Here is a 21905-nt window from a genome sequence, read left to right as displayed (position 1 = left end):
CCAGGGCCAGAGCCTCAGCGTGAAGCCAGCCCATCCGCAAAGCCACTCCCGTGGCCGCAGAGTGCCCTTGCCAGCACCCTATCTCCCTTCTGAGCAGGAGCGGGGTGGGCCGCAAGGCCAGACAGGCCGTCCTTTTCAGGCCGGGCTAGATGGCGCCTGCGATCCCGCGCCAGCGACCCTGGGGCCTCCCGGGCGATCCCAGGAGAACCCGCGAGCCCAGCCGCGCCTGCCCAGAGCTGCAGCCCCACCTGCCGGCGCGCGCCGCCAGGGGGCGGCTTCGGGGCGGGGCGGCAATCACTGTGCAGGCGCGCGCCCAACAGCTTTGCGAGGCTCACTCGGTCTGAGAGGTCGGAGGCTGCGAGTGTCGCTGCTGAAGGCTGTGGTAGACCGGGCTGGATCGCGGATTGTGGAGTAGATCATAGATTTGGGATCACAGATTGGGGGTTGGTTCGTGGATTTGGGGTAGGATGGAGGATTTGGGGTTGGATAGGGGATATGGGGCTGGGTCGGCTGGGGTCGGGGGAGGGGGGTGGTGAAAAGGTGACAGGGAGCTGCCCCCGCTCAAGAGCCGGTGGTTGGGGGTCTGAGAAGAAGTCACCACTATGAAGTTATTCGGCTTCGGGAGCCGCAGGGGCCAGACGGCCCAGGGCTCCATAGACCACGTCTACACGGGTTCCGGATACCGAATCCGGGACTCCGAACTGCAGAAGATCCACAGGGCGGCTGTCAAGGGTGACGCCGCGGAGGTGGAGCGCTGCCTGGCACGCAGGAGCGGAGACCTGGACGCCCTGGACAAGCAGCACAGGTAGCGGGGGCTCAGCCCGGGGTGGGAGGGGGTCCCCAGGCCCGGCTTCCCCGCAGCCCCTGGGACTGGGCCTTGCAGGGCGGCGGGGCACCCTCGGAGCGGCGGAGCCAAACGGACTCTCAGCTGTTTTCCATCCCTCATAATTCCCTGGCTGGAGCAGTTGGAGAGTTTGAGTGATTTAACTCACAAAGTTAAGCATATACAGTGTTGTTATTTTTAACGTACACGTTTAAAACATGGTTTATATACATTCTAGGAGGTGCCTAATGAGAGAACTCATTCCCCTATCAAAAATACCGTGAGTTATTTTCAGTAGGCGAAAAGTTCTCAGATAAAACTGTCCGTTTTACTTCCGTATCCACCTGTGTAGGTAGGTTCTTTACTGAAGGTTCTCAGAAACTTGGAAGTAGGAGGTGGGTTCTGTGTTCTTGAATGGGAAGGCACATTTTTCTCAAAACGTGAGCTCTTTCTGTGTTTATCAATTTTACATAGACCGAATGAAAATATCAAGGTTTTAATATTTTTGAATGACACCTGCTGTCTTTCATTATTGTGATGACATTTTAAAAAATCTCATAATGGAGTGAAAAAACACTTGCTCCTCTAGATATCAATATGTGCTATTAATTTCTAAAATTAATTGTTTACTAACAGCTGAAAAGACAGATAAACGCATGGAACAGAATAGGAAACCCAGAAACACTGAAATTATGTAAGATATACGTAAGGATTGATGAGTAGGAAAGGATGAATTATTAATGAAAAAATGCCTACTGTTTGAAGAAAACGAATGAAATTTTATATCACAAACATGAGTTCCTGATTTAATACAGATTGAAATTTTTACATATGCAAATGAGTAAAGTACCAGAAGAAAACACAAATGTTTATTTTACAAGTACATTTTATGTTGACAAATGCCTTCCTAACAATGACCTCATAAGCAGGCATTCTGAAGGCTGATTTAGCAAACTAAAAATTAAAACTGCCTGTGTTTCAGAAAAAAGTTAACAAAATAAAAGAGCTTACTTGAAAAATATTTACTATATTATATGTATATATTTTCAGATGAAAAGTATGTTTTCATTTTATAGGGAATTCATTATATTGTTTTTTTTGTTTTTGAGTTGGAGTCTCACTTCTTTGCCCAGGCTGGTGTCCAATGGCACAATCTTGGCTCACTGCAACGTCTGCCTGCCGGGTTCAAGCAATTCTCCTACCTCAGCCTCCCAAGTAGCTGAGATTACAGGCAGGTGCCAGCATGCCTGGCTAATTTTTGTATTTTTAGTAGAGAGGGGATTTCACCATGTTGGCCAGGCTGGTCTGGAACTCCTGACCTCAAGTGATCTGCCCGCCTCCGCCTCCCAAGGTGCTGGGATTACAGGTGTGAGCCACCGCGCCCAGCCTATATTATTTATATATCATAAGATATATATATGTATATATATATTACTGATATGTATAATATATATTACAGATATAATATGTTACATATATCAGTTATATATACACATTAGATGAAAAGTACATCTTCATTTTACAGGGAATTCTTTCAAATCAAACCATCAAACACTCTAAAAGTGGGCAAAGTACCTTTTTCCAGATCTACGAGTTACTTATATACATAGGAAAAAATCCTTTGCATTTATGGTATACGAATTTAAATTAACAGAGGAATGAAACAGTTTTCTATCCACAATATTTGTGAGGATGTTTTATACTGCTGCTTAAAGTTTAAGTTGCTGATTACTTTTCAAATAGATAATTTGGTGGTAAGTACTACATTTAAAAAATGTGTATGCCCTTTACCCATCAATTCCATTATACTAAAACACCCTTAGGAAATAAAGATACATGCACTTTATTTTTCACAGCACTTATTTTAAAAAGAACCCATAGAATGGATCCTATAAATAAATTTCAGTTGCATCCATAGGATGGAATAATATGTGACCACTGAAGGTGGCAATAGATACAGAAGTACGTTGATGTGCGAAGATGTATTTTGTTACAGCTAGCAAGGAAAAAAAATTAGTTAAATTATACATACACAAACATACTATGGTCTTGTTTTAGCAAAAATATGTACAAAATATGATAAAATTTGTAATTTCTGAGCATTTGTATTTTAAGTAAAGGTTTTTTCCTTTTTCTTATCTGTGATTGCTGCAGTGAGCATGTACAAAACTTCTAGTAAAAGTTTATTATTAATGGAATAATCCTTGGGAAGAGAGGAATATGAATCTTGCACTGATGAAAATAATTTCTCGCTTTCTATTTTTTATCATTATTGTGAGTATTGTTATCTTCTTTGAGCTTTTACCCTCTTCAGAAGTAAAAAGGGAATGTTTTTGTCTGTTTCCAGATTTTATTATCTATATATTTTATTATGTACCTATGTTTTTCTTATATACTCATTCCATTTATGCAATGATAGATTGATCATTTCATTTTAATTGTATTCTTTAAAAATAAAATAACACATATAAATAATTACTATTGCCAAAATATTGCTTTATAAGAGTTTATTTAAAAATATTGAACTCCCCAACTGTATTTATCCATTCTTTCATTCCATTTGTGCATCAAGCATAACCTGAGTACCTGTTATGTAGGAGACATATTCTACTATCTCTCAGGACCCTTCCATCCTTAAAAACTTCATCTTTACCTGCCCCACCTGCACAAGCTGAGAGATTTAAAATAGGAATATTAGGACTTAATCTCCTTGAAACTTTATCTCCTACCTTTCAAACAAAAGTATTTCTGAAGTCAGAAAATAGTAGAAGATAACCTTTAACTGCCCTTTCAAAAGTTTATCAGTCTTAAATACTAATATTAATCATTGGAAAGTCTTATTTGCATATATTTTGTAAGTATAAATATTGAATAAAATGAGCCATACATATTCATTTGAATCATGAGTTTCCTTTGGCTTCAAGTTGTTTGAAAATAAAAGAATTAATTTGTTTAAAAAATGCATTATTTTTATTTCAGTGCTCTTTTCCCATAGTACCTTTAAGAACTAAAATATATTTAAGTTTCAGTTACATGCCTAGAACTGCCCTAGACCTGCTGAATATACCATATTCTACTTAATGTAAGGTCTCATGGATTATGTGATGCCCTACTATTTTATATATCAATAAGATAATTTTTAAAATGCTACCAATTATAGTTATAATAAATCATGAATTATAAGTGGCATTCCAACGTCAGAGGTGTTAAAATGTGACCTACTCGTTAAGCCATCCTGCAAAGTAGGTATAATTGTATCATTCTACCTAATTAAAATGTTTTTGTTAAGTAGTACCAATAGTAAAAATTATAATATCTGGCTGGGTGCAGTGGCTCACACCTGTAATCTCAGAACTTTGGGAGGCTGAGGTGAGAGGATTGCTTGATGCCAGGAGTTTGAGACCAGCCTGGGCAACAAAGAGAGATTCTTACTCTACAAATATTTTTAAATAAATAGCTGGGCATGCTGCGGCACATCTGTAGTCCCAGCTGCTCAGGAGGCCGGGGATGGAGGATGACCTGAGCCCAGGAGTTCCAGGTATAGTTACATCATTGCACTCCAGCCTAGGCAAAAGAGTGAGACTTTGTCTCAAAAAACAAAAATCTTACAATTATTGAGTTGTTGTAGGAACTGTTCTACGTACTTTACATAGCTTCTCATTTAAGCATCACGATGGTGTCTTATGAGATAGCTACTATTGTCATCTTTATTAATGAGGAAGTTGAGGCACAGAAAGGCTAAGCAAGAGTTGGTAAGTGACAGGGTTTAAAGTAGGACTCAAGCCCTAGTTGAACCGAATCCAAAGAATGAGCTTTTTCTATTCAAATAGGCTGCTGTTTTCATTAAGGCAGTGAGCAGTAAGAGCTAGTAAGTATTGTACTTTCTTCAAAAAAATTATTTGTTTTGAAGGCAGAGGAAAAACATGCTATTCAATTTTTACAATTACATGAATGATTGTATGTTTTGAGATACTGTACTACAGTTTCTTAAAAAATCCTCTTACTCTCATAGAACTGCTCTATATTTGGCCTGTGCCAGTGGCCATGTGAACATGGTCACTCTCCTGGTTAACAGAAAATGCCAGATTGATATCTGTGACAAAGAAAACAGAATGCCTTTGATACAGGTATATTACAGCCAACTCTTTCAGCATGACATGGATTTTATTTACATATATAGAATTAAAATAAATTGATCTCACTTAAATATAACTAGTTGGTGAAACCTGTGGAATGTGTATTTTGAATTCTTGGAATTTACAATCTGTTTCTTGGTCTAACATGGGCAGGCTGTCCATTGCCAGGAAGAGGCTTGTGCTGTTATTTTGGTGGAACATGGCGCCAATCCAAACCTTAAGGATATCTATGGCAACACTGCTCTCCATTATGCTGTGTATAGTGAGAGCACCTCACTGGCAGAAAAACTGCTTTTCCATGGCACAAATATTGAAGCACTGGACAAGGTATAGATCAATCAACTTTCTTTCCAAAATATTTGTTTTAACATTGACATAGGTAAGGGTCAATGTTTTATATTTGGAAGCTCAACTATTCCCTGAATGCAAATGCAAATTAAATTATTTTGAAATAACTTGTCTTAAGATTTTATTTTAAATATTGATACTTTTAAAAGAAGCATTAAAGGGCACAGCTTTATAAAATGCACTTTGGAAAATATTTGTGAATTTGTTAAAGCTAAAACCTTTTCAACTTTTTTTCTACACAGGGTTATTCTTTTTTTTTTTTCCTAATTAGTGTAAAACAACACAGGAAAGAAAATATTCCCTGGAAATAGGCTTTATCTTAAAACTCAAACAAAACTAAAGCAACTTACAATAAATGGACATGTTGCTGCTGCTGCTAATTTTCTGAAAAACTGATGTATCATCTCTCAGTGGCAAGGCTTAAGAGGGAGAAATGGGAGGAGAAAAGATCAATCAGAAATATACAGGTCGCTTGGAAATTAGGTAATGAGGGAAAATGCCAGGAAGAGGTTTTTTTTTTTTTTTAGTTTGTTGTTCTTCCAGTTTATGTGTTGAGACAAGGTGCTCTTTAGCTTTGGGTCTAATAATTTTTGGTTTGAAAAAGAATGAGTTGAAACTTGCCTAGAGATTAATTTTAGGAGGACTTTGAGGAAATCAGATTTGCAGTGAATAGGTGGTGATGAAGTGAGAAAAACTTCAGCAGAAGGTGGAACAAATTACTAACTGACTTTTTGCCCATCCTGGCAGAAACAGCCACTTAGATAACAGTCTAAAGCCTCCTCTTAAATCTAGAATGTCTTGGTGGGAAGGTGGGCAATAAGGAGCTTGTAAATAGCCAAATCAAGTGGGATTTTGAGTTTACTTGTCCCTGTTCTACCCATAGCCAGGAAACTTAATTGGAGTTTTAATAAATGACTCTATCTCTTACTCTTTTCTCTTTCTGGCCACATCTCCAACTGATAAAGAGAATTAGCCATGTGGGTGAGAGGTGAGACTCAAGTGATCGTCTGCTGCACTAATTGTCAGAATTGTGCATTACAGTGACCTGAGGACATTTTGTTAAAAATCTACAATTGTAGGGTTTCCCCTGAAGATTTTGATGTAATAGACCTAATAAGGCCTGAACGTGTTTAAAAATGTTTTCTTGAAGCTGGGCACAGTGGCATATTCCTGTAGTCCCAGCTTGAGCCTAAGAGTTTGAATCCAGCTTGAGCAACATAGTGAGACTCTTGTCTCTAACAAAAATAATAGCCAAAACAACAACAACAACAACAACAAACCTTCAAGGTTCGGATACACTCCTGATTAAAAACCCCAGAATAGATAAGTGCCATATATAAATTTCTGTATCTCAAAAATGTAAGAAGTCTCTAGAAGAGTTGGCATTTGATAGTTGCCACTTCCTTCAAAGTTCTCCTTTTCAATAATATTAGCCTGACTTATCTGTCTTTCTCTACATCTGTGACTGGGAAGTGAAAGGAAATATTATTGGCAGTATCTCTCAGCTTACAGAATAACACGTTTTGCTTCCCACCATGAATCATTCACTACCATTCAGAGAGTCTTTAGAAATTTGCTTATGGGTAATCTTTCAATAGGTAGAGGCTGACCCTTTCATGATTTGATGTCCCTTTGTCACCATGCAGGTGATTATGTGTCAACAAATGTTCATTACAAGTTGGGCTTTCTCAATTAGAATAGTAGCAAATCCTAAACTATTTTTTTTAGTTGAAGTTGTATTATGAACCATCTCAGTATGTTTGTTAAGTCTATAGAAATTTAGCATACCCAAAATGTCAGTTTTAAACACTGAAGTCCATTAAGTTAATAAGAATACAGATAGGAATCTTTTAATAATTTAGTTTTAGCAGTCTTGTGAACCAATTATCTATTTGGTTAACAATCTGGGAAAATTATATACAAATATATTTTAAATGAATAAATATTGGAAAAATTCTTGAAGCAGGTATTATGAGTCTTTTTAGCAATTTTTATTATATATGAGAACCTGATTTTTTGGTAAAACATATAATACTAGAGAAAGAAAATATTTTACATGCAAATACTTGCATTATACACAACCATTTAGTAACACATTTATAGCGAATATAAAAACACAAGGGCTATATTCCAATGTGGTACACAGATTTGTTTGTTTGCCTCCATAAGTTGAATCAACATGTAAAATTTAGAAGACTCATGAAGAAATCTGGACTTCAGGCTTATCCTAAAAAATCCAATCTGGTGTCCCCTGAGTTTCTATCACTGTTTGGTCTGCTGTGCAGAGGTTGCCCCTTTATAGAAGGCATGTATTCTCCAGTTTGCTACTGTGCCCACCTTAGTACTTCCTTTACTCAGGCAACCTTCCTTTGTCCTTGTAAGTGTTTGAGTTTACAAGTCCTATGTTATAGTATATTTTGATAAAAATTTCAAGGCTTTTAAGTCAGCATGTATTTGTTTATAATATATAGTTTATAGAGTATATAAATCCCTCAGTTATGGAGTTGAATTTTAGAATTTAGAAGTTTTTAAAACTTTCTCTTTATATATACCACAAATAATCATCTGCCTGTAAGAATGCCTAGAAGCCTTTTTAGGTTATTCCTGGTTATAGTTGGATAATTTACGAATATTGCAGACATTACATCTTTCTCTTCAGCACTCTTCCTTAGAAATGCAAGTGACTTATTGGCTTTTATTATGCCAGAAATAATTCACATGGATCAGTATGAGAACTTTTATTGATAACCCATTATGTTTTTATTTCTGATTTATATTTTGTCTAAAATAAAAAATAATTTTAAATAGCCATTTAAGTGGAACCCAGTAAAAATGGATTTAAAATGTAGAGCTGCACTAGGGTCCCGGGATTACCATTATAATTGAGAATAGTATTTCTTACTGAGCTTTGGTGTTTTAAATATTTGTTCTCAAGTTTTTTAAACCTATCTCTCTTACACAGAACATACTGAGCTTTCTAACAGTAAAGATAAAAATCTATTCTCTTGTATTAGGGAAAAAACCATGGACTATTTAATAATAAGGAAAATAAGTGCATTTGAAGCCAATCTCTCTTAATTCAAAGCTCATTTCCATAGTGACCCATTTGGAGCAGGAGTGCATGACTTTGGCATCTGGGAACCTGACACCATTGATAGAAGTGACTCAACAAGTTTGTACTACCCAGAGGAAACCTCCACCTGTATTGGGAAGCTCTGGCAACTGTATCTCTGAAACTCTTAATTCCTCAAATATTAATGTTTGCCACAAATAGTATTGTCAAATGGGGATTAGGTAAAATTCAAGAGATTTCTTGATTATTAGACATAAAATACAGTTTTGTAATACTTCTCAAATACAGATGGTCATGGAGTCTTTCTCTTGGGTATAATACTTCTGATAAAGCAAATATTCTTTGGAATATAGTTTAAGAAACACTGCTTTAGAGATAGTAATTTAGGTCATTAATTTATGTAAAAAACTTAAAATATTTGCTACTATGTCTTAGGGTTTTAGGGACAAAAGCTACAGTCCTTGCCCTCAAGAAGCTCTTGGTTTCAGTGGGAAATAGTGAAATGATTACAACGTACCATGCTAAGTGCTGTGATCAAAGCAAGGATTCTTGGGACTGGTAAATGTTTAAAGTGAGTTTTGGCAATGAGCACAGTTAATCCGGGGAGACAGAGGAGGGTTGTTTGTAAGGCAAAGAGCAGCACATAAAAAAGCACAGAGGAGTGAGAAGGAAGGGACTGCTTTTCATTTACTTCCTTTCTATATTGTACGTTGAAGTTAAAAGCATCCTAGAGAAGATTTTCAGTTCATTTGAGAAATCTGTAATTTTGTGAATTATTATTATTTTTCTGCTGTTTTATAGGACAATAATATCCCACTTTTATTTGCTGTAATTTGCAAGAAAGAGAAAATGGTAGAATTTTTATTGAAAAACAAAGCAAGTACACATGCCGTTGATAGGCTGAGACTGTCAGTAGTCCTTTTTTTTTTTTTAAATAAAATCTGCATATTCTAGAGTGGTAACAGTCACTCAAATCAGAAATATTAATAAGAAGATTAACATAATTATTGGCATATAATGAAAAATATCACCATGAATAATCTGGTAGACCAGCAAATATTTGGACTGAGTAACATAAAGAACAGTATATAGTAGGATTCATCTTCTCTTATAATATAGAGTGTTGAGTATATATAATGAGATGTTTTTGGTACTGTAATCTTTTATTAGCTAAAGGGTTTTGTGTTAGTTTTATTAATTTTTTTTTTTTGAGATGGAGTCTCACTCTGTTGCCAGGCTGGAGTGCAGTGGTGTGATCTTGGCTCACTGCAACCTCCACCTCCCAGGTTCAAGTGATTCTCCTGCCTCAGCCTCCCAAGTAGCTGGGACTACAGGTGCATGCCACCATGCCCAGCTAATTTTTGTATTTTTAGTAGAGATGGGATTTCACCGTGTTGCCCAGGATGGTCTCGATCTCTTGACCTCATGATCTGCTCTCGTTGGCTTCCCAAAGTGCTGGAATTACAGACATGAGCCATCGCACCTGACCAGTTTTATTAATTGTTAAAGTGTGGATTTTTAGTTTATAACTACTAGTATTGTCATTATTATTATTATTGTTGTTGTTGTTTTCAGCCTGCAGATAACTCTTATCTGACCCCTAGCTGATTTGACTAGGAAAACAGTGGAGGAATCTTCATCTAAATCTTTGCCTACTTTAGATAAGTGACCTCAGCACAGTTTCTTGGCCATCAAAGGACTATAAGTTAACAACTTGTATTATGACATAGCCCAGTGGGACAAGAGGCTTCCCTGTTGTCCCTTTCTTTTAGCCTTGGTGATAATTTACAAAGATGAACACTTGAGCACCCTAGATGCTTATAGACCCAAGCTAGTACATGCAAATGGTTATTACGTCTACACTGACAGGCAGATATCAAATTGGTAAAGTGTATCAAACTAGCTTTTTAAAAAAGTCTTTATTAAAGTTCTTGAGTGGAGTTATTTCTTTGTCATTTTAGGTCAGCCCTCATGCTTGCTGTGCATATGACTCACCAGGTATTGTCAACATCCTTCTTAAGCAAAATATTAATGTCTTCACTCAAGACATGTGTGGACAAGATGCAGAAGATTACGCTATTTCTCATCATTTGACAAAGTAAGTGTTTATGTTAAAAGGCCAGTTAATACTAAATTGAAGTTTAAAATAATTGCAACTACTCCATCTTATACATTAGGTGAGAGTTCATAGTTTGGTTCAGATAGTGTGAAATAGCAATGAGTTAGTCTACCTTTTAGCCAGAAATCAAGCAGAAGTCTAGATTAGTTAGAAGTAGAGTGCAAGATTTTTTCTGGATTTTTGAGACCTTTATCCCTAGGGATCTCAATGTTGTTCATTTTATTCTAAGTATAATCCCCATGCATGGGATAAAAAGAGCCACATCTTTGATTTCTTTTCCTTTCCTTTCCCTTTTTTTTTTTTTTTTTTGTAGAGACAAGGTCTCACTCTGTTGCCCTGGCTGGTCTTGAACTCCTGAGCTCAAGTAATCTCCCTGCCTCGGCCTCTCAAAGTGCTAGCCACCATGCCTGACCTGACTTTTCTAATTATTGAGTCTTGAAATGTCCAATTTAGCAGAAAATCTTGTATTGTCCCCTGGGGCTCTCACCTGTGTCTTCCTTCATTGAATTTTCCAAGAAGCCAAGGGGTTTCCTAAGTCCAAGGAAGGCAATCTTTCTTTACAAGTCAGAAGAAGGGGGAAAAAGGCCATTCTAATCATTCTGTTGTTTCCGTGGACTCACTTGCTGTATTGTTGCCATTGTAACTGGTCTTGCAATCTGATAATGATTGACCTTTGCCACCAGGATGCCTTCACTGATTTAGACCCCTCAGTTTTCATGGTGATTCATATATAGAGTTCAAAGCTATGGTGTTTATTAGTTTATGTACTTGTGCTCAGTCATTGTTCCCAGCACCCTGCTCTGGCAACTAGGCCTCCTAGCTTTACCCACACAAATATTGAGCAAGCTGATGCTCGCCCTACACTAAAAACCTTATTTGGAGCCCACCTCTTAGCTAGACTTAGCCTAGGCCTTCATGGTATGTTATCCTTTGAAAGCCATGTTTGTCTTTTCTTTAACCAATATTAGTTGGGATTCTTCTCAACAGTCAGGGATGTTCAAATAATGATAATATTGCAGGAAGAGATCAGAGTTCTCTTTCCCTTTTGCTATCAGATCTGTACCTTGAGGCTTTTTTTTATATCCTGTGCAGCAGCTTTGGTTAGATAGCAGAAGGTTCCATGTTATCTTTCCACCGAGTAGTGAGAACCAGCTTGCAGTTGGCCCCTCAAGTAATGTGTCTCTATAATCATGAAAATCTCCTGGGCTACTTGCAGCTCTTCCTCAAGTTTTAAATATAATTTAAAATTCTCCTCACAGGAAGCCAGTCAATAAAATTCTCTGAATCTAAAGTAAGTGAGTTGGATTTAACAGAGCTAAACCTCATCCATGACTCACGAGTATCCATGTATCAAACAGGGCTTCGTACTTATTTCAGCAGCACATATTTTAAAATTGGATTAATACAGAGCAGATAAGCATGGCTGCTGCCTAGGGATGGCACACAAATTCAGACAGCGTTCCATATTTTACCTAGTCCCATGAAGGCCATTTGACTATTTGTTGAGTAGCTCCAAGGAAGCAGTGTGAGCAAAACCAAAACAGGTGACACCCAATATTGAAATTGTGATTATCACTATGAAACTATTGATGTACGGTGATCTCTGAAATGAGAACAGAGCTGAGTAATAAGGGGATGTTACATGTTGTTAGTACATGTCTTGGAAATGAGAAAATGTCAACTTGTGTTTCCTTCATGGAACTGAAAAACAATCAAAGCAGGGTTTTGTCTTGTCTGTTAGTTGGAGAGGACCATGGAGATCCAGCATCCAAGCACAGATCTGCTGCCTCAGAGTTTGAGGAGGTAGAGAAGGAGTGGTAGTTGTCCAAGCCAGGTTTTGACACCTGTTAGTTTTCTGCCCTTGGTGTGACTGATGAGCTCAGTGATGGGAGACAATTAGGTAATCTATTTTAATGAGGTGTTTATATATATATATAAATTTAGTAATAAGTTATGAATTAGGTAAAATGCCCGGAATTACAAGCCACAATGAATGCAACTAATAACCAAAATTAGCACTTAATAACATTTTCTGAAAACTGCAACATTTGAATGTTAGAACTTATAGAAAAACACACACCGAGCATTATTTGGGATTCCAAAATGGTTACAGCAATAAAGTTCAAGAATAAATTATCCCATTGCTTTACTATTTCTCTGAACATTTAAATATGTAATCTAATTACATCTTCCAAACAACCTTAAGGTAGCAGAATCCTTATTTTTTAGAAGAAACCAGGGAGCCTAAGAGAAGCAACTTGTCTGAAAACAAAATACCTATTGGTTACAGAGTGAAGACTTACTCTGAGTGCAGGACATTTTGCATGATATCCAGCTAACTAGAGTTAATTTACTGAGCTGTGCTTCCTCCATTTATGAGTGCTTCACTTTCTTTTCTTCTTTAATTATAAGCTTAATAAGCTTGTAAGGTTTAAAAATTTGAAGTGTATGGGACATTAAAATTCTGATATTAGGTCTGATATTGCCTGAAATGGTTTTAGAATTTAATATGTTTGGTAAATATTTTTTATTTCAGTATTAAAATAGCAATTTTATTTATTACTTTTGTATACATAGAATTCAACAACAAATTTTGGGACATAAAAAGAAGATACTTAAAAAGGACAAACCAGGTAAGACTTCTGATAGTGAATTTCTTCTCTTGGTGGTCCTACTCTTGATAAAATAAAAAGTAAGATGTAAGATTAAGGTAGTGTCAATCAAAAAAGACCAGTTTAAAAATATGTGTAAACTGAATGTGTATATATGTAAATTACATACATATGTAAATTAATTTTTTAAATTTAACTTCTTTAGTTTGAAATTCAGATTTATTTAAGAAAGTAGTTGTAACTAATTTATAATCTCAAACATTATTGTCTTAAAACATTCATTTATTTAATTATGATCCCTAAAATCCTATATAATATTTTTGCAAAAATAAGAAAAAAGATTTTTAAGTTAGTATGTTGTATGTTTCCTCTATAGTCACATTATAACAAATCGAACTTGTTATACAAATTGATCTTCTATTTCATTTTTATAATAAATTGTTTATATTTAGTAAACAAATAATTACAGTTGACCCATTAATAATGTGGGGGTGAGGGACTCTGATCCCTGTGCAGTTGAAAATCTGAGTATAACTTTTGATTCCTTCACCTTAGCTACTAATACCCCACCATTGGCTGGAAGCCTTCCTGATAGCATAAGCAGTTGAGGAACACCTATTTTGTTTGTGCTGCATTATTATATACTATGTTCGTACAACAAAGTAAGCTAGAGAAATGAAGCTGTTAGAAAGAAAATCATCAGGAAAAACATATTGACTTTTCATAAAGCATAAGTAGATCCTGACAGAGGTCTTCATGATCTTCAGGTTGATTAGGCTGAGGAGGAAGAGGAGAGGTGGATCTTGCTGTCTCTGGGTTGCAGAGGCAGAAGAAAATCTGCATATAAGTGAATCTCCTGCAGTTGAAACCCTTGTTGTTGAAGGGTGAACTGTATTACATATTGATTTGTGTCACTAAGAAAGTAACTATCTTTAGAACCGGGAACTCAGCAATCCCTTTCTGGTACCATAAATAAATGGCAATAAGAACTGTAGAACCTGCATGCACCCATACAAATAGGAGATTATTTTTTGAAAATAGCTACTGAGCACAGAAGATGGAAAAGCAATTCCTTCATGAGAAGCACAAGTTACATTACATATTCTTACAGAAGCAAAATGGTTTTATCTGTCATAGTTTACACACATACACATACACACATGCACACATACACACACACAAAGTTAAAAGTCCTGCTGATTCTTAATGACCAAATCCAACTGTTCGCAGGGAGCAGTGGATAACACATCCTACAGTTTGGATGCAATTCTTTTGACTTTTTGACTTGTTTTGTGATGAACTGCCTTTAATGGGTTTAAATCATGTTTTTAGTTTTATGAGAAACAAAGAAAAAGATTAGAAGCAAGTAAACAGGAACTCTATGATCAGTAGTAGACTATTATAGTATATTCAATAGTCATATGTTTTTCTCTAGTTATATAATTTATTTGAATGATGCACAATTAATCAATTATTATTATCATAGGAGATGGGGTCTCTCTATGTTGCCTAGGCTAGAATACAGTGTCTATTCAGTGGTGCAATCATAGCTCACTGTAGCATTGAACTCCTGGGCTCAAGCAGTCCTCCTACCTCATCCTCGTAAGTGGCTGGGACTACAGTTTTGTGTGGTTACATCTGGCCTGATACACAATTATTTATTTATTTATTTATTTTTGATACAGAGTCTCCCTCTGTTGCTGGTACTGGCATGCAGTGGTGCCATCTTGGCTCACTGCTGCTTCCTGGCTTTAAATGATCCTTTCATCTTTCACCTTAGCCTCCCAAGTAGCTGAGACTACAGACATGCACCATGACACTTGGCTAATTTTCTTTTTAAGGGTTTTGTTTGTTTGTTTGTTTGTTTGTTTGTTTGTTTAATAGATGAGGTCTCACTATATTGCCCAGGCTGGTCTGGAACTTCTGGGCTCAAGTGATCCTCCTGCCTCAGCCTCCCAAAATGCTGGGATTTACAAATGTGAGCCACAGCACCTGGCCTGCACAATTAGTACATAAAGGAATTAAGCCCAGTTGAGTTGCAGAAAATTGATCACCTTTTCATTTTTTTCTAGAAACATTCATATTGTAGAACATATTGTCAATCACCCAGATTCTCTGTTTTTTATTCAGTTAAAATAGGATTGCTGCTTATTTCACATGATTTTCTGGCATTATTGTTTCATTTATTCCTTTTATGGTTTTATTCAATTGGATAGATATAGAAATACAAGAATCTCCAAGTCAAATATCAAGGGAAGAAAAGAAAAGAAAAACAGATTAGGGAAAGTTATTCTGTGAAATAACCATCTGATTACAGTTACATGTATCATATCAACTTAATACAAATCTTACACAATGCATTTGTGTCAAGGTTTCCCAAGACCACCCCCAGGTTTGGTGGTTCACTAGAAGGACTCACAGGACTCAGCAAATAGTCATACTCAGATCTTTAACTGATTACAAGAAAGGGGACAAGCAAAATTAGTAGAGGAAAAAGGTGCATGTGGTCAATTCTGGAGGAAACTAGGCACAAGCCTCCAGGAGTTCTCTCCTGTGGAGATCCCGGGATCTGCTTAATTCTCCCAGGTTCACATTTTGACAACATATGTGCAGTGATGTCTACCAGTACCAGAGTCTCATTAGAGACTAAGTGCCCAAGATTTGTATGGAGGTTACTCTCCCTCACATGTACCCACATTCCAGACTCTTACAAGGAAAGCAGCTGTTCAGACTAAACACACTGTTTCTATAAACACTTTAGACACAGTGAGCCACTCTTCTCAGGGAATGGTGGAAACCCTCCCAATTCCAAGTTCCTAAACACCAGCCAAGGGCCAGCCTTCCATGCAGGCCTTTCTAAGGATGGCAGTCTCTTGCCTGTTATATGAAATCTTTTCTGCACACTTTGTATAGCCCCACCTTAATTTTTGGTGTTGTTTCAAAATTTCATTTTAATGACATAATATTATAAGGTAACATGGTACTAATTTCTGTTGTATGATCCATCTTCAGTTGCAATGCTGGTTGCTTTTTTGACTTTTGGTGATGAACAGCTATTTGCATGTAAGTTAACCATAGCAATGTTAGGTAATTATAATCTGTCCTATTTATCTCATTAACCTGTCAGTAAAATTGTTAAATTAAATAAGTGTAATAATTTCTGAGTTAAAATTAGAATAAAAATTCTCTTATTTTGATTACATGAATAATCTAGTTTTCATATTGTGCTAAATCCCTGTTTAAAATTATGAAATAAGATAAAATATTCAATCATTTTTATCAATACTTTCTTACCTAAGCATACAATTAAATTTATTTATTTTATATATTTTGTATACTTCAATTTGAGAAATAATGACCACATGTTGTTACTTTGGTCTTCAATGATCTCTAATTTTTAGGGTCACTGTGTCTTGCTTAAATATATCATCATAACAGGTTCAGTGAATATCTTTATTTTTTATTTTATTTTATTTTTTTTTGAGACAGAGTTTTGCTCTTGTTGCCCAGGCTGCAGTGCAATGACACAATCTTGGCTCATGGCACCCTCCACCTCCCAGGTTCAAATGATTCTCCTGCCTCAGCCTCCCAGGTACCTGGGACTACAGGCATGCACCACCATGCCCGGCTAATTTTTTGTATTTAGTATAGACGGGATTTCACCATGTTGGTCAGGCTGGTCTCGAACTCTTGACCTCAGGTGATCTGCCCACCTCGGCCTCCCAAAGTGCTGGGATTACAGGCATGAGCCACTGCACCCAGCCATCTTTTTTATTTATTTATTTATTTTAATTTTTGTTCTGGAGATCCTTGGACGCATAGACATTAGTGAATATCTTTTTTTTTTTTTTTGAGATGGAGTCTCACTCTGTCTCCCAGGCTGGAGTGCAGTGATGCGATCTCCGTTAACCGCAACCTCCACCTTCTAGTCTCAAGCGATTCTTCTGCCTCAGCCTCCTGAGTAGCTGAAATTACAGGTTCCCGCCACCATGCCCAGCTAATTTTTGTATTTTTAGTAGAGACAAGGTTTGCCATGTTGGCCAGGCTGGTCTTGAACTCCTGACCTCAGGCGATCCAGCCACCTTTGCCTCCCAAAGTGCTGAGATTACAGGCATGAGCCACTGAGCCCAGCTGAATATCTTTTTTAAATCAATAACCTTATTTCTTAGAGCAGCTTTAGGTTGACAGCAAAATTGAGAGGAAGGTACAGAGATTTCTCATATATTCCATGCCTCCCACACATGCATAGCCTCCCCCATTATTGGTATTTTCCACCAGAGAGTGGTACATTTGTTACAACTGATGAACTTAATATTGACACATTATAATCACTCAAAGTTCATAGTTTACATCAGGCTTCACTCTTGATGCTGTACGTTCTGTGAATTTGGACAAATGTATAATGACATGACATGTATCTATTACTGTAATATTATTGACAGAACAGTTTCACTGCCCTAAAAATTCTCTCTACTATGCGTGTTCATCTCTCCCTTTCACCTTAGCAACTCGTGGCAACCATTGATCTTTACTCTGTCTTCATAGTTTTACTTTTTTCGGAAGAGTCATATAGTTGGAATAATACAGTGGATATCTTTTCGAATAGTTAAAAAATTAAAGCTCCATGGCAGTTGAATGTAGTCATTTAAGATGTTCTTTGTCCTTTTGTTTTTCTTTTGCTTCTTTATCATTGTAAAGAATGATATATGCTGATGAGATATGCTTTACGTACTTAGGAAACATTATTTGTATAGATATTTGGCACATAATAGAAAGGGTTGAGGAAAAGGACACCATGCAGTACCACACAGCACAAACTGGGGCCTCTTGCTCTGTGAGGTGGGTCCAGATAGACTCTCTAGCAATGTAAGGGGACAAGTGCAAGGGGTTGTACTTTATAAAACTGGAATCACAAAGTCTTTCATACTTACCTTCAGTTGGAAATAAGACCAGGCAGTGAATGCTATAGGTAAATACATAAGTTCCTCACTGATCCTCTTCCTTTGAGGGATGAGGTTGACAACAGCCTGTATTATGATGGTGTGACTCACCTACAACTAGATTCTGTCATGAGGGATGGCAAGGGAGTTTTGCTTTATATGAGGTGAAAAAGAATTTTTTTCTCCTACTAGGGAGAAGGGCAAGCATTGGAACATTCTGCTAGTAAAAGGACATTGATAGTTTTCTTTCTATATATTTTTCACATCAGATAATACTGCCCGGCCGTGTTGGCGGGCGCCTGTAGTCCCAGCTACTCGGGAGGCTGAGGCAGGAGAATGGCGTGAACCCGGGAGGCGGAGCTTGCAGTGAGCCGAGACTGCGCCACTGCACTCCAGCCTGGGGGACAGAGAAAGACTCCGTCTCAAAAAAAAAAAAAAAAAAAGATAATACTGCCCAGCAGCCTGCCATACCTCCCCAGTGTTTCTTCAGCTTCTCTCTGAATGTGGATAAGCTCTTAAAGGAGTGATCTTTCCAGTGGTTCTTTCTGTGGGAGATAAAACGGCAGGTGAATTTGGGCCTTGTTATACGTAGGGCAGAGCAAATAGCTACAACTAAGGAAACCACCCACACCCTCCCCAGAAGAATATTAGCCAGAGTAACACACTGATCTTTCTTGAGCTCTTCTCCACTGGTGGCTGGAAAGTCTGCAAGGATTTCTGTTTCTGGTCTGATTCTTATGTTTTGCTGGCTTCTGGTGATAGGGTGTTTTATCCTAAACTGAACAGTTTGAACTGAAGAGCTAGAGAGGCTGTGTTGTGTCATAACAAAATAAGTGCAGTAGTTCCTCCTTAACTGTGGGAGATACATTCCAAGACCCCCAGTGGATGCAAGAAACCACGAATAGTACTGAATCACAAACTGTTTTTTCCTATACATACATATCATGATAAAGTTTAATTTATAAATTAAATTGAATCTGATGTTATCTGCAGATAGGGTGTGAGAATTGCATTGTGTCATCAGCAGGAATGATTGCATGCTTGTTGGTGGGGGAAAAACTCTCCACATATTTGGTGACAGAAGCCTTCTTTGTTGATGATTGTTTCTGTGGTGTGAGAGCAGAGAAAAACATGTCAAGTACGTCTTTCCGCACGTATAGTGGATAAGGGGTACTACTGTATATTCTGTTTTAACTGCTTCTCATATTTTGGTCCACAGATCATGCTCTTTGACACTGTTGACTAATCACACCTGTTCTGCTAACAATACCATTTTTACCCAATCTCATAGGGTTTGTCTAGGATGTCTTGTATACTGCAGCTCACTTGTAAATACCAAATTTTAATAAATTTATTCTTCTTTGCATCTAATAAATACAAAGGGAAGAGTTCTTACTGCATTAATTACCTACCAATAGGTATAATTAATGTTAATTCTAATAAGGTCTCAGGCATGCTCCCAAAGGAATGCTTTGTAACAAAGCATCAGTCTTTTTTATTTTTTATTATTATACTTTAGGTTTTAGGGTACATGTGCACAATGTGCAGGTTTGTTACATATGTATCCATGTGCCACGTTGTTTTGCTGCACCCATTAACTCGTCATTTAGCATTAGGTATATCTCCTAATGCTGTCCCTCCCCTCCCTCCACCCTACAACAGTCCCCGGAGTGTGATGTTCCCCTTCCTGTGTCCATGAGTTCTCATTGTTCAGTTCCCACCTATGAGTGAGAACATGCGGTGTTTGGTTTTTTGTCCTTGCGATAGTTTACTGAGAATGATGGTTTCCAGCTTTTTAAAGAAAATGTGGCACATATACACCATGGAATACTATGCAGCCATAAAAAATGATGAGTTCATGTCCTTTGTAGGGACATGGATGAAGCTGGAAAGGGTCAGTCTTATGATTTAAAAAACCGAACCAAACCAAACCAAACAAAAACAACAACAACAACAACAACAAGAAAAGAGGATCTAAAGCATACACACAAGTGTGCACAATTTTTTTATGAAGGTAGAGTCTTACTATGTTTCCCAAGCTGGTCTCAAACTTCTGGGTTCCTCAAGTGATCCTCCTGCCTCATCCTCCCAAGTAGTTTGGATTACAGGCATGCATCACTGTGCATTCTTATGCTTTTAATATTCTGTACATTTATTATTGATTTAAAATGCATGTTGCCTTTTTCTTTAATAGATATTGGAAGTTCTGATGAATCTGCAGTCAGGTAGGATTTTATAGATTTTAAAAATCATGTTAACTAGGGAAATATAGATGGAAGAAACTAATATCTGTTGAGTGTTGTATTCTGGGCTAGACATCGTAATATGTTCTATGCATTTATCATCTCATAAAGCCATCACAACATCTGTGTTCCTATAACCTACTGTTTATTAAATAAACAACTATGGATTAGAGCAGTTGATTAATTGCCTCATGATCCCATAGTTAACAAAGTAGCTGGCCCACTTTGATCGTCAGCCTGCCTGCCTTCCAAATCCCTTCTCTTGCTCCTCAGCATAGATTGATAGATATCTGTGCAGCCCTTGGATCAAGGTATAGGTCTGAATCAGATTAATCAGATTCATTAATTTGATTAATGTCTAAATTAATGAGAGTTTAAATACTTTAAACTCTCATTTAAGGTTGTTGTTAGAATGTGGTTAGTCCAAGAGTTTGTCCTAATAAATTTAACAATTTCAGTGGTAACCAGTATCTTATTTTTACAATCAAAGTCTTTAGGGCAGATCTGACTTAGCTTTGGCCATGGGACGGTAAGTTTTACAAAAGCAAGTTTAGGCAAGTCTTAGAAATTATTTGACATCCCAGGTTTGTTTTCCATTTAGGCAAGTATTTCTGCTTACTTCCGTAATACTTTTTTAGTCTTGTTTCTTTTTCCATGAATTTTCTATAATCTTGTCTTGATTTTTTAAAACTTTCTTCTCTGCTTTTCTGGTGCTTCTTTATTCTATTATTTTTTCACATTCTGCTGGCTATGTATTCCCAATTTTCCTATAGACAGAATCAAAAGCACATAGAATTACAGAATTTTAAGGAATCTTAGAATGAATTAAAATACTTTCTAGTATTTTCACGTGTGTTGAACATTCTAGTCAAGTGATTCTTTAGATAGAGAACTTGAGACTCAAAAATATTAGGATGCTTTTTTTTTAAGACATAGGAATTGGCAGAAATGAGATTTGTAGTCATTTTAAAGCCCAGTACTCTTCCTTCTTTTTATATCCTATTGGCATGTGTTTTAATAATACAAACGAGAGTGAGTCTCGTGCACCCGGTGGATAGAATGAGTGTGGAATTTGCTAGTGAACCCAATGGAAGTGTGTAAGAATGGAATGAGCAGGGGAAGGCCAATTTTGAAGAGAAACAATTATCAATCGATAAATTATAAGGATGACGGACACACAAGATGTTGGGAATTATCTACAAAGGGACATTAAAATAGAAGGTTCAAGGGAGCTCTAAAAAATTTGCTGCTTTTTTTATTTATCAAGGACTGACAAACTTGAAGATTTTTACTGAAAGATGCTAAAACATTTTGAGACACTGGGAGGAGTGTCTACAGCAGATAGAAATGTGGTATCATCTACTTCCATCCTGACTTAGAGAGGGGTGGCTTAGAGCCCCTGAAATACTAAGGGGCTGGAGATTGTGAACTACATAGATCTGTGGCACAGGGCAGGTGTCTCTTCACCTCTGCCTCTTTTCCCAATTCACTGATATCCTTCCCAAGTCCATGTAGGCTGGGTCAGGGGCATGACTGGCTGGCAAATCAGTCATGGAGTTCAGTTGGGTAGTTGGTAGTGTGTCTATGCTGGGGGCAGGTGATGGAGACTCC

General features: G+C 37.3%; 1 protein-coding gene and 1 non-coding gene across 2 annotated transcripts in view; both read left to right on the top strand.

Moving 5' to 3' along the window:
* The first annotated feature begins 379 nt into the window (after positions 1 to 379).
* The window catches only part of LOC116475432 (putative ankyrin repeat domain-containing protein 20A2), a 54161-nt gene continuing 32635 nt past the window's right edge, over positions 380 to 21905 (top strand). The window contains 6 exon segments of the mRNA XM_058445915.1: positions 380 to 805; positions 4836 to 4950; positions 5113 to 5286; positions 10342 to 10478; positions 13077 to 13132; positions 20246 to 20276. Of these exon segments, the coding sequence (XP_058301898.1) occupies positions 603 to 805; positions 4836 to 4950; positions 5113 to 5286; positions 10342 to 10478; positions 13077 to 13132; positions 20246 to 20276 (716 nt within the window). The 5' untranslated portion in view covers positions 380 to 602.
* Positions 11864 to 11970, top strand: LOC116475988 (U6 spliceosomal RNA). Its single transcript, XR_004250076.1, has one exon. It is a non-coding gene; the product is annotated as a U6 spliceosomal RNA (small nuclear RNA).

The sequence above is a fragment of the Hylobates moloch genome, unplaced genomic scaffold (assembly GCF_009828535.3).
Source record: "Hylobates moloch isolate HMO894 unplaced genomic scaffold, HMol_V3 SCAFFOLD_10, whole genome shotgun sequence".
Taxonomy (NCBI): Eukaryota; Metazoa; Chordata; class Mammalia; order Primates; family Hylobatidae; genus Hylobates; species Hylobates moloch.
Note: the sequence above shows the minus strand (reverse complement) of the source record. Positions and strands in the feature narration are given on the sequence as shown.